This window comes from Mastigoproctus giganteus, chromosome 10, assembly GCF_048544385.1.
Source record: "Mastigoproctus giganteus isolate SK-2022 chromosome 10, ASM4854438v1, whole genome shotgun sequence".
In the NCBI taxonomy this organism is placed as follows: domain Eukaryota; kingdom Metazoa; phylum Arthropoda; class Arachnida; order Uropygi; family Thelyphonidae; genus Mastigoproctus; species Mastigoproctus giganteus.
In genome coordinates this window covers 177,455,496-177,469,827 of record NC_143584.1, presented here as the reverse complement: position 1 = coordinate 177,469,827, position 14,332 = coordinate 177,455,496, and the positions used below count along the sequence as shown (strand labels likewise).

General features: G+C 39.8%; 1 protein-coding gene across 1 annotated transcript in view; it reads left to right on the top strand.

Moving 5' to 3' along the window:
- Positions 1-14,332, top strand: part of LOC150079563 (putative sodium-dependent multivitamin transporter) — a 66,014-nt gene that overhangs the window by 43,337 nt on the left and 8,345 nt on the right. The window contains exon 13 of the mRNA XM_090383117.1: positions 13,309-13,360. Coding sequence (XP_090239243.1) covers positions 13,309-13,360 — 52 coding nt within the window. The remainder of the gene's footprint in view (positions 1-13,308; positions 13,361-14,332) is intronic.

The following is a 14,332-nucleotide window of genomic DNA, read 5'->3' as shown; positions in this document are numbered from 1 at the left end:
GGATTGTAGGTCATTAATTTAACCTGTAGCTGTTAGGTTTTTGTTTGGTTGACACATCTAAGGATCTTTATTATGGATGACGACTGGTTGGTTTGTAGGAAAACTCCTGCTAAAGTTGTGGGTATGTCCTTCTTCTAGTAAAAAGATCCTGCGCAAAATGCGTTAAGGCTTAATAATTGTCCTCGCTCTCCAGGAAATATTGCTCTTGGTTTATTGGCGAGAAACGTATTCTGGTTATTAAGAGGCGGCGGAGGTCTTCGTATAGTTTGTGGTGGTGCATGAGGTGCTCCCACGTCTCTGGCTGTTCACAGTGGCAGAGAGGGGTGTCACTCAATCCGAAACTGGAGAGTTTTGCTCTTATTGGGATGTGTCCCGTGAGTAGGTTAGATGTCAGCAGTCCCGGTGAAAACCAGTTTGGGCTTTTGGGAAACATTAGTTGATTATCCGGTATGAATCTTCGGGTGATTTCCCCTTTTGTCGAAGTCGTCTAGCGGGTTTGCCAGCCCTGCTGTAGGTGGGTGAGAAGGCGTTTTTTCTCAAGTTTGCGATCGTTTGCCGGATCAGTTTTGTAGTCTAGGCAGGTGATTGCTCTGCCTTTGTATACTTGATAAAGCAACCTACAGCGGACGATCTCCAGGTCCATGGGGAGAGCGCCCAAGAGGACATGGAGGGCGTGAGTGCTTATTTTGGTGATGGTGAGTTCTGGGATCCTGACTATAATTGCTGCCCAGGGAGTTTCATTATGTGCTTTGGTTATTTTGCATGCAAGTGGGTAACCACGCACCTTCTTAGTATGGGTATAAGGTTCTTGAATGATCATGATGTCGATATTTTCCTCATTTGCAGTTAGCTGGTCTGGAACTACCGTGGCCCGCTGCGCATTAAGTTGGATTAATTTGATCTGTTGGGTGTTGAACTATTTAAGGCGTAGCCTCATAATCGGTTCTATTTTATTGTGCTCGCTTTGTGCTTAGATAAACTGGACAACTGGTGTTTCTTGTTGAGTGATTATGAGATAGTTTTGAGTTTTTTCAGTTTGCGCAGACAGGCTCGCTGGTTTTGTTGGGACAGTTCTTAGCGACTGCCCCAACACAACGAAAAAAACAAGAAAACAGCAGTACTCACTGCACAGGTTAATAAGAAGTCTCTTATTGGAAAGGCACTGAGATCACTATAATAAACGATAGCTCAAAGCAGTAAGAACACTGTGCACCCAGACCGCTAAAATGGTACCCGGGCAGATGGGTAAGGCACCGGACTTAAGCCAAATTGTAATGACCAGACAACTGGGTCAGAGCATATCCGAAACGGCACAGATGGTGGGATGCTCACAGTCAGCCGTGTTTAGTACCTACCGAAAGTGGCCCGAGGAGGGAAAACTCATGAACTGACCGCGAGGTATTGGACGATGACGGTTCATCGATGCTCAAGTGAGCAAAGGCTCTCCCGGATGGCACGTGGCAACCGAAGGGCGACTATGGCGCAAATCGCAGGTAATTGGAATGGTGGGTGAAGGGAGTAATGTGTCACAGCACACAATACATCTAACCCTGCTGAAAATGGGGCTGCGTAGCCGCAGGCCACTCCGAGTGCCCATGCTAACCACCGTTCACCGGCGACAGCGCCTACAATCAGTACGCGAGCATCGAAACTGGACCTTGAGTGATTGGAAGAAGGTCGTCTGGTCCGAGGAATCACGTTTCCTGTTGCACCACGTGGACGGCTGGGTACGTGTGCGTTGTTTACCTGGGAAAGTGATGGCACCTGGATGTACTGTGGGACGAAAACAAGCCGGTGGTGGTGGTGGTGGTGTCATGCTTTCGCCGAGGTTCTGCTCGGATACCTGGGTCCAATCATCCATGTGCCGGGCACTCTGTCATCTACCACTTACCTAAACTTTGGACTTCTGCTGGGTGTGTGTGTATAACGATGAAAATTCCTCTGCTCCTGAAATTGTCGGCTCACTGTTAACTGATGTGTGACTTTGCTATTGGTGATTGACTGACTGTGATTTTGCTACTGATGACTGCAGGACTTACTGGATGTCACATTTAACCTAAGCTGTTTAAGGTTTGTGCTGTCTTCTGGGCTAAAATGCTTGTGTAAAGTTTTGTCGGTTAAATGATACTGGTCTACGTTTTTTTTTGTTGGGGTTTATCATCCTTAATTATTTTCTTTGAACTTTTAATTTTTAAATGTAAGGGGATTACTTGTTCTGTTTACTTTGACACCTCAAAGTATCATCTGTTTACCTCAATCTGTTGAGATTAATCTTGTGTACAGCACTTAATTTTTGTATTGTTGTATGTATAAGATAATTTTTTTTAATAATTTTTGTCTAGATTCTTTGTAGGGCTCTTGCCTTCTCTCTCTTCTGCTGCTCCTGGTTGGTAGCCCCTGCTCTACCTTCCCATGGTGGTGGTGGCGTGTGTTTCTGACCTGCTGATTGCGGGTATCCAATGGCCGTTTCTACAGAGTCTGATCCTAAAAGCGAAACGAGGTGGAGATGAACTAACGTTCCAGGTGCCGCCATACACAAATACATACATATATGACTAAACATCATGATCATCGCCAATATGGTTGTCTTACAGTTCGGACGTGCTGTAGGCCGTTCCGAAAAAATGTGTTCGGAATATGTGTTTTAAGTTAAGTCAGTTTTCAAAATTGTGTACCCAAGGAATAATATTCATCAGTGAATCACAGCGGTGAGATTTGTTTGGCGTTTTATTGGGGATTTTAGTACATTTCAACTCGTTTTAGATTCAACGCTGGTAAGAATGTGTCAGCTTACCATGGCGGCATTGTCCTAGCTCTCAAACCAAACCCAGTTATACAGTTAGGAAGCACCCACGCTTGAGCCTATTGAATCAAGAAAGGATCAGCACCATGCGTGCATTAAGCTACTGTGGAAAAGACCTGAATTCCGCTCTCGTAGATGGCGAGAGGAATGTCTTAGGCGAAGGCAGAATGGTTTTTTCTCCCGAAACTTGGGTTTTCGTCCAGTAACCAGAACGTTGACCACAGAACATACGAAATTTACAGACATATACGGTGAAATGTCGCATAAGTTGCTGATTGGCCTAAAACCCTATAACAAAGAAGTAACCGACCTGTAATCACTGTGCTACTGCGAGCACTCTCACTATGCAACCAATGATCGAAATCAGTTAAGCATTAATGCAAAGGCTGTCAGAATGAACACCATACATATCCAAACTCATATTTCCAAATAATATGAAATGAAGATGTCACTGCGCACTGCTGCGTCCCTATCCCACCGACTGGTCCCATTAGTTCGAGGGTCAAAAATTTCTTACCAGCTGAAATATTAAATAACCGATGAAAATGCAGAAAATACATTAAATGCATTCTATTTCCCAGAACATTGAACTCGAGGATTATTGCGCATAAGTCACATCCACTTCAGGCTTCACTTTTACACGCAGACTACGATTTCATTTGTCTTACGGAAATGTGATTCGCAGCTGAGAAGAAATTTGATATTCTCATGGATAACTCTACAGATAAATAAGTGGGTAATGACAGAAAGACAAATGAGGAGGTGGTATATTACCTTTTGTTCAGATAAATTTAAGCTAATACATGCAACAAAGAGTCCATGAATAGTTTCGAAGCACTCCGTATCATAATTGGAAATGAAGCCCACCTAATATAGTTAGGCGTAATCACTCTTCTTTCTAGGCATGATGACCAAATCATATCTGGGCTGCTTATCTGGATTTCCCTTAATCCCAACCATTGCTAATTATTGAGTAACTAAGTAACTAATATAGAAATATCTTATTTCTATGTTAGTTACTCCCTTAGCATCTTAGTTACTTCCCTTTTCTAATACAGCGCAGGGCTCCCCTTTTCTCTCATGGTCTCTGGACAAAAAATAAACTTTTCTTTCCTTTACACATCAACGTATTGACTAAACTCTTATCTGTTATATATCACAATTTAACACATTGTCTAGAATAATAATAGAAGTTACCACATTCTCATCCTTATTACGCCTATGATTTATTCTATTATTAATTCCCTTATGTATCCACTTTTTTTTTTCTTCATTAGCCCTTTAGTACTCTTACATCATTTCATGGTCATTAATGTTATCAATAGTCTAACCCAACTTAATAACTTAACTGTACATTACAAAAAAAGATTTCCTGTGAAGGAAACCATCAAACAATTTCTCACTGAGTTTAACTTAGGAGTCTATGAGTTCGGGGTTCAATAAAAACTGGAATAGACTTACTTTGCGAAATGGCTCACTGTTTTGTTCACTCTCAGTTTACCCCTTTTGTATTACTTGTTATTCTTGTGTCCATTTAACTGCTTTTCAATTCACACCATTTGTAACCTCCTCCCCATTTCTAATCCTTAACGTATTCAAACCTTAATATCTGTCATAAAATCTGTCTATCCGAAGTGAAGCAGTATAAATTACCGGTAGGAGGATTAACCTGTTCTCCACACTCACGGAAGTCCAAGTCCGTCTAAGTCGAATTACAAGAAGAAACACTTGGAGCCCTTACAGGTTTTGTACATTTTGTAATGTTTGTTATTGTTTATCTTCAAGGAAAACTTCAGGTCATCTATAAACATGAAATTCATGCTGAAATGTAAGTTATGAGTCTCTACCCTCTCGACTACACGGATCAACAGCAGGAGATTCCATGCAATCTTGCTGATATGATGATAAAGAAATGTAGATATTAAAAAACCAACTAAGGGGGAAAACCGATCTTCGCCATTTTCCTTTTCAAATGTAATACCGTCTGTACGTATTAAAATATAAATCCAACCTTCTGACCTGTATTATACTTTTATATTTTATGGGTTATTTATGAACGTTTATTCCTTTTATGAATAAAGTAAATGAATTTACGTTTTTTTCATGCTCACGAGTTTCTCTTTCATTCTGTGGAATACTAGTCAGCATACAATTTATCACGTGAACATTTCTTGTTAATTCTTATGTATTTTGTTTCCCGAATTCAAAAATACAATAAGAATTTCTCTCAATAAGAATTGCCGTTCCTATGATTTGGAGAGAACTAAAAGACCATTCTGCAGATTGCTATTTTTGCTTAACAAATGTTTCAGATATTTCAAATATTTTTAGCATTAGCATTAGTAGAGGCATATGATGCAAAACCGCAAGTTTATGCAGCATCAGCCAAAAAAAAACAAAAACAAAAACCACTCCCTTTTCACCCCTCCGTTCGTTCGAAATACCTGTCCAGCTGAGCTTTAAATTTATTTAGGCTATCGACTTTCACAACAAGGGATGAAAGTCTGTTCCAACAAACAACTACCCGCTGGCTAAAGGCAAATTTCCGCACATCAATCCCACATCTGTCTTTCCTCAATCTAAATTAATGCCCTCTCAGGTGATTATTCTGAACAAAAGGAAGAATCCCATCAGCATTGAGCATGCTCAAACCATTCAACGCCTTATACACCTCTATCAGATCACCTCACCGGTGCCTAGTCTCCAGACACTGTAATTTGCAAAATTTAAGCCTTTCTTTGTAAGAGCAACCCTTTGTTCCATTCACTAATCTTGTTGCCCTTCTCTGTACTCGTTCAAGCAGCTCCACATCCTTCCGAAAATGAGGCCTCCAGACATGTATACAGTACTCAAGGTGTGGCCTGACCATTCCCTTATACAAGGGAATAATCACATCCTTATACCTGCTAGAAAAATTCCTGTATACCATCAACAAGGCACTATGAGCTACTCTTGCAGCCCGTCTGCACTGCTCAGAAAACTTCATATCTGCCTACGCAATTACCCCCAGGTCCTTTTCATTCTCTACCACTGTCAGTATAGTACCACAGAGTTGATACGTTTCTCTGGGTTACTGTTTCCCATAAGTAGTACTTTACATTTGATAATGTTAAACTTCATTTGCCACCTCTCAGCCCATCTGCTCAACCCTTCCAGATCCTGTTGCAGCAGCATACTGTCAGTAGTGTCCTTAACAACCCTGCCAACCTTTGTATCGTCTGAAAACTTGGATACTAAGCTTGATATATCATCATTAATATCATATATAAATACAGAAAACAACAATGGACCAAACACTGAATCTTGAGGGACTCCACTAATAACATTAGTCCATGATGAGCACTGTCCATTGATTACCACTCTCTGTCTTCTCCTCCTCAACCATCCCTTTATCCACAGCAGCAATTTGCCTCCAGTACCACAATGCTCCAATTTCTGCAGAAGTCTTAAATGTGCAACAGTATCAAAAGCCTTTCTAAGATCCAAATATATGATATCAAACTTATCCCCTGCATCCTGTTCTTATCTGGCTGCATCATAGTATCCAATCAAATTGGTCAGGCAAGTCTTCCCCTTAACAAAACCATGCTGTGTCCGAGCTATAACTGAAGTCTTGTCTAGATGATCCAGCAGTGTTTCTTTAACCAGTGCCTCCATTAATTTTCCTGGAACAGAAGTAAAACTCGCAGGTGTATAATTACTTGGGTGAGCTTTTCAGCCTCCTTTGTGAATCTGGGACAAATTTACACATCTCCAGTCTGTGGGTACCTCTCCTGAGTCCAAAGAAACTCTCATAATTATGGCTAAGGGTTTGCTTACTTCCTTTGCTGCCTCCTTCCGTATAACTGGATAGATCCCATCCACCCTGGGTGCCTTTTTTATGTTTATCCTCAGCAATTTCTCCACCACTTTCCTCTCAGTTATTACAAAATCATCTAGCTCACTGCCAGTGTATACTTCATCTACGACATTCCCCTCCCTGAATAACTCCTCATGTGTGAATGTAGATGCAAAATACTCGTTTAGTTTGTTAGCCCCCTGAGCAGGATCATCAACAGTTGAACCATCAATATCCAGTGGACCAATCTGATTCATCCCTTTCCTACTAGAGTTTACATAGGTAAAGAACTCTTTTCTGTTTTTCTTTGCATCCTTTTGGCAAGGATTTCTCATAATCTGCCTTTGCCTGCCTAATCTCCTTTGTGACTTGGTTACAGACCAGCTTATATCTACCATAGGCTTCCATGTCACCCATTAATTTATAAGTATTCCATGCATTTTTCTTCCTGCCATATGTCTCATTAGTTCATCTGACATCCATTTAGTCCTAAACCTTGAACAATATTTCTTAGTTGGTATGTAAAGCCTAGTACCTTCGAAGATACAGCCTGCTCTGTACTTGTTAACAGGAGAGGCTGCTTCCACAGGGATTGGATACACTTAAATAGAAAGGGGGCAAGAAATATTTGCTGATGCTATCATGGTAGTGTTAGGTGGGTCTGAAAACTGCTAGATTGGGGGGATACAAGGATTAATAGATTAACAGTAGCCACTGACAGAGGTGAAAGTGATTCTTGCACTGCTTCTATTGGAATGAGCAGAAGCTTGGAAAACAAGGTGAAGGGGATTTCAGAGACTGCTGGGAGTCATTGCCGTACAAGTAAACACATGGGTTGTGTTAGGGTAGCTACAAATAGGAACAGGGGCATGTATATACTTGCATTTACAGCAAGGCTAGGAGTTTGGTAAATAAATTTGATGAATTTGTGGTGCTGCTGAAAACATCAAAGGCAGATAGTGTTGGGATATCGGAGACGTGGTGTCACACAGGAATATTGTGTTTGTTATTTGGTGTTTAGGAGCATTAGTAACAAGGCCATATTGCTCCGGGGATATGCGGTGGTCATTCCCTGACCTTTCCGCATCCTTTGTATTTGATAGTTACGGGTTCAAACCCCGGTCTAATCAAGAAGCGTGTGGTACGCACTGCTGCTCCTGCCCACCTGGTTACGTAGGCACTGTATAGAATTTAAATACTGTCTCAAACCACCGTAGTCGCCTTTTCTAAAGCAAAAACCCTTCCCTTTACCCCTGATGGTAGTTACCTCTTTGAGTAAATCCCACTTCAGCACACTGTGATCACTGCCACCTAGTGGTTCATCTATCTGCAGATTCTTAATGCATGAAGAATCACTACTGATAATGAAATCAAGAGTATTTCTCCCTCTAGTTGTCTCTCGAACATGCTGATGTAGAAAACAATCATCCTATAAATCCACAAAAGCCTTGCTAGTGTGCGAGTGACCAACCCACAAATTCCAGTCAATATCTGGGAAATTGAAATCCCCAATTATAAGACTCTGATTTACTGGCCCACTCTATTTCCCTGTACAGTTTCTTATTATACTCATCAGAGTCATTAGGCCTATAGCACACTCCTACTCTCAATTTTGATCTCCCAATGTTTATGTCACACCAAACTGACTCGACACTGCACCGTCCAGCGATGTCGACTGGCTTCACTTCCTTGGATTTTATGTGTTGCTTAACTAATAGAATAACCCCTCCTCCCTTCCTATCCTGTCTATCCTGTTCTCCCCAAATTCCAGTTCTGCATTCCTTATATCTGTGTGACACCACGTCTCTGATATCCCAACAATATCTGCCTTTGATGTTTTGAGCAATACCTCAAATTCATCAAATTTATCAACCAAACTCCCAGAATTGGTGTAAACGCAAGTATACAGGCACCTTTTCCTATTCGTAGCTACCCAATGTGTTTACTTGTACCGCAATGATTCCCAGCAGTCTCTGAAGTATCCTGCATCTTGTTTTTCAGGCTTCTGCTCATTCCAATAGAATCAGTGCAAGAATCACTTTCACCTCTGCCAATGTACTCTTAATCTATTAGTACTTGTATCCCCCACCCAAGCTTGCGGTTTTCCGACCCACCTAACACTGCCTCGATAGCATCAGCAAACATTCTTGCACCCTTTCTATTTAAGTGTATCCCATCCCTGTAGAAGCAATCTCTCCTGTTAACAAGTACAGTCCAGGCTGAAAAAAATTCTACCCCTTGAGCCTTGCACAGTCTTTCCACCGCCGAATTGATCGACAAGGCTCTCATCATATACTCCCTCCTGTCGTGTCTTGGCAGAATTGCAGACTCTTTCAAATCAACCCTAATTCACGGCTTTTTTTCAACAGTGACCTGTACTTGTTAAGTAATTCCCCCGGTTTCCTACTCTTAATATCATTAGTGCCAATGTCTACAACTATATCACCTTCTGTGCCCTTAAAAGATGATATCTGCTCTACAACGTCGTCAATCTTTGCTCCTGGCAGACATACCCTCGTCCTGTTCCACCTATCCTTTTTACATACCATGTTGCCCGTTTCCCTGACAATAGAGTCACCAACAACTACTAGTTCCTGTGGACCCAACGCATTCTGCCTTGGCGGTTGCCGCTGTGTTGCGTGATGCCCAAGTGCAAGCTCTGGTGTTGATGTGGGCAGCTGAGAGCTTGATGGGCCCCTCAATTTAGATCCTTCGAGGGCATCCACCCTCGATTTATTTATAATTCATCTATATCTAAACATAACTGAAAATATCCAATTATACGATCAGCAATAAGACCTGTTTTATACAGCGAAGAACTACCTGTACCAAAACTACCGGAAGCTTACAATTTGGATGGAGAAAATGAATTCGATGAATTTTATTTTTATAGCGGGGCTCAGAATGATTTTGGGAAAGACCAGCAAGTTAGTGACTGCATTAGATGTAATAATTTATTTTTATTTCATCTAGATGGCATAATATTTGTTAAAAATATACGTTCTTGTTACAATATAGTTTAAATTAGGTTTTATAATATAAACTTTAGTCTCTGTCTATTTATCTTTGATAATAATCAGTTAAATATTATTAATAATTATCAAGAATAGCTATTATAAATATTGAAATTATAAATTATTATTAAAATAATAATATTGAATTATTATTATAATTAAATTATTATTATTATTACTGTGAAACCTATTGGTCGAGTCTGGGTAAAGTTTTCTAACAATTATAGAGATTTCAACTGATAATGGCTACTTATCGCAGGGATTCGGACCTATTTGCGAAAAAAAAAAGCCAACAGAATATAATTATACACTGGGTGATCACTGAATTATGACCATCTACCTATTATTTCGTAGGTCCTCCTTTTGCCCTCGGTACAGCAACTATCTGACGTGGCATTGATTCAACAAGATGTCGGAAGCGTTCGAGAGGTATTGCCAACCATGCTGTGTGTAATGTGGTCAGCAATGCAGGTATGGAGGTTATTGGTGCATCCAGACGTTTGATATGTCTTTACACAGTATCCCACAAGTGCTCTATGGGATTGATATCGAGGGAGATCGGAGGCCAATCGATATGCTGGAAGTCAGAACTGTGTTCCTCAAACCATTCCTGCACAATAAGTATCCAACGATTGGGCGCATTGTCATCTTGGAAGACACCATCGCCATTCGGGAAAATGATGTGTAACATAGCGGGGTTTGTACACAGTCAGCATGCAGTTCACGATAGCGGAGACCACTGATACGCCAGGGGCCAGGTTCCTGCCAGTGAAACTGCCTCACACCATACAACCGCCTCCACCGGCCTGCACTTTTGAAACCATGCATGATGGATCAAGAGCCTCATGTTGTTGACGCCAAATCCGTACACGACAATCCATGGTGTGGAGTAAATAACGTGACTCATCCGACCGGCACACTCTATCTGTGCTTTATCAAAGTCCGATAAATCCTTCCTTTTACCCATCATGCTCGGAATTTTACTACCTACTGAACCACTGACACTTTATTTATGTTACGTAGGTCTACTAACTGCGCACTGTCGTACCTCTCGTGGTAATCGGGTCGCATTCATTTTTCATAAGGGTGGTCATAATGCAGTGATCACTGAGTGTATATGCTGCTTGAAAAAAGAGAGAAAAAAGCCTTGAGGGAGTTGTACGAAAGACATGCAGAAGAAACTAAATGTCTTTGTGATAGCATGTGAACTGAGTTCATGAATCGAAGTGGATGTCATTGATAAGCTATAGATCATTATATTCTCAATTATAACCAGTTGGCCGTAGTTTTTAAGTTTTCAAACGTCCTGAGTCTTGTCAATCAATATAGCCGGAAGATATTAAACAGGGTTCATGGTACAATTGTATTTCAGGATGATTTCCACTGCATAACAAAGGGGAGTGCTGTTCTAAGAACGGATACACTTGAACAGACGGAGTGCAAGAATATTTGTTGATGCTGTGGCGATAAAAACAGAGGTAAATTAATTCCTTGTACTGCCTGGAATGAATAGGGTATTTAGTGAACTGGCTGATTTACAGCCCTTGGGGCTGCAAGTGGCGTCCGTGGAGTGGCATCATAAGGAGCTCTTCTTCACTAGAAATTTCGAACTGTGCATCACCTGGAAAGGTATGCCATTAGTATTTTGGGACAAAGATGGAATAATATTCACTGATGGCCACCAAAAGGGTAATTGCATTATGGGTGAAGTGATTGCTGCTTCCTTGTTACTGAAATTTCATGAGTAGTTGAAGACCAAACGTCGTAGAAACTCTTCAGAGGAAACATTTTCATTCTTGAAAATTGCAACGCTCCTAATCACAAGGTTTGGGTAATGTTGCAGTTAATCAGTAACTTAGGCTGTAAAATGTTGTTGTTGCCCCATCCTATTTACTAGATATGATCTCTTTGGATTACTGCCAGTCTCCTGTACTGAAAATCATTGCAAAGGCAACGCTATGGGAAAAATAAGATGCTATTCATGCTATCAAGGAATTGTTAAACGACCAGGACAGTAGTCTAGTTATATGAAAGGAGCTTTAGAAGAGATGGTGAAAGCGTAGCCTCAATGGGGTATACCTTAGAGCGAAGTCCAATCGTTCCACCCACTGGAACGACTCGACTTTGCAAGATGACTAGAGATCCGCACACTGGGCGACTTGTTTCCAATCAGTCGTGTGTAAAATGTCTAGGGAAGAGGACAATATTTTCAATTGATATGTTTCAGTATTTTAAGAGAAATAGAATTTAAAAAAAAATAACAGTAAGTGAGGCTGTATAGATATCGATTAAACTTCAGAAACATTAAACATTTACTATCACTCATCACAGTGAGGTGCTGGAAAAACGTAGAATATAAATAATTATTATAGAATGTGAATTCATGGTTAAAGGTTTTATAAATAAACATTTTATCAGATATTTTTCTGGTTTTTCTTGTCTGATATTTGTATTTAGATATTAGATGTAAAAATTAAAAAAACCATAAACATAAACTGTCATAACAAAAATTGAATTCTGTTTTGAAAATTGTATAAGGAACTGTTCTTGCTGTCCCCAACTTTGAACATTTTATCTCTTTTAGCTCTGAGTCAAAAAGGTTGGACATCTCTGGAGAAGTAGGAAAGATTTCGTGAGAGATAATGGGCAAGATTAATTAGGCAACTCCCAAGCGAATTTTTCTTCAATACAGTTGAAGTTGTGTGGCTCCAATTTTATCAGTGTCTTACAGGTGACACTTTGATTTAAAGTTGATTCATTTATGTATATCCCCATTCTTTCTGTTTAAGACCAAAAACCTTTGAGATATCCCTGGTACACAAATATCGCATGTATTCGAAAATTTGGTGAACATAAAATTTTTTCCCACGTGCACCATCTTCAGTCGGCACACGTTTGCACAGTGGTATCGTCACCATCCTACCCACACCGAGTGGAAAAGGCCCGGGTTCGAATCTGGTTGATGACGCGAGGAACTTTTATAGGTAAAGACTCTTTAAAAGCTTCTGCTTCCGGGACATGACCTGATGAAGCTTCTCCTTGAATTTGAAGCTCCCTTATACCGTGACGAGATTTGAATAATTTCAGCCATTCTGTACTGGCTTTAAATTCACTTTGAAATAAATAGCCACGAACAAAATCTCGAACATTCAGTGATTAGAAACAAAGCGTCTGCAATACCCTCACACTGCAATATGAGTGTGACTGGCGGGTTTATATTTTTGATGAATCTTATTATAATCAAGATTAGTTGCTTAAGGAATTATTTTATTTCTGAAAAGCACTAAAGCTTAATTTAAAAAATCGGGACTTTTAATATAAAACTTAAAACTCTTAAATTATTCAGTGCATTCAATGTATACTTAATATAATTATACCTCGAATATATTCTGTGCAGTAATAATAACTGTGATTAGAATTGCTCCAATGTCTCGCTTTCTGAATATATTTCACAATGAGAGGGAAAATCCTTTTCTCATCCTATCCGGTTTTACTAAAGAGCTACGTCACACTGCACCTTTATATATAATTTTTGAGTGTTCAGTTGCCCTTCTTTTTAAATTTGTCTTCGGCAATTACAGGTATGTATTTCAGTATTGTAATTTATATCTTATGAGTTTAAATGTGTATAATAGTTTACGTTTTTGTTTTAGATGTAAACCAAGAAGAGATGAACACGAGTATGATATTTTTGTATTCGTATTGGTTTAAATTTTGTTGGTGTTAACTACTGTTTAACGAACGATATAACATCACCAAAAACAGTATGCTTTTCCCAGTCGTCCTCATAACGATGTGGTCACTTGATGAAGGAATGGTAATGCCATCTTTTGAATTAGTCAACTTCAGAATGGTGCGTTTTCTCTTTTTTGTTTTTAAGGGGTTGAGGATGAGGTATACATGCCTTGATGAATTGGGTAACGGGTCGAGAAAGAGACATTCTAATCGTCGTCATATAAATGAATAAAATGTTCACGGGGTTTCCAAGATGACAATGGTGAGCTTGGAATCTGTCCCAAATGGTTATCTTTGATGACAATGGCCCTCGAAGGGTACAGCGAATGGAACTTGGATACTTTCAGGCAAAGCACTTTTTTGTTGAAATAGTAATCATTGGACTGATAATTACATTCCACGGAGATCATATTATCGTAATAAACTCCTGGTCTTTAGTGTTTATCGGACTACAGAAAAACACAGATAATGATTCAGAAGTGAAACTGCAAATTACCTTGGGCCTGAGTTTGTCGGTCTCAGGCGAAGATAGGACGGTTTTTGCTCCCAGAAACTCCGGTTATTCTTCTCCAGACTGACCACATAACCAACAATTTACAGACATAATACAAATGGCACAATATGGCCTAAGTCGCTAATGCGCGTGCCTAAAAACAACTTATAGCTAGCCCTCCAAATTTAATAATTTATGTAATATCCCGGTTTGAAAATTCTTCGATAAATTTCATAATTCTGTAACTTTTCTTTTGTTTCTCATTTTTATCTTGGCAGTATCTAAAATTAAACATAAATCATTCTTAGTTATTCTTTCTGTAGTAAAATAATGTCCCTAAAGAAGGAGGATACTGCAATATATCTTATTGATATTTATAATTTTAATACTACTAAGAATTACGGTGCAGTTCCTCAGCAGATCCATTCATCCTATGCAGCAGTTTTTTG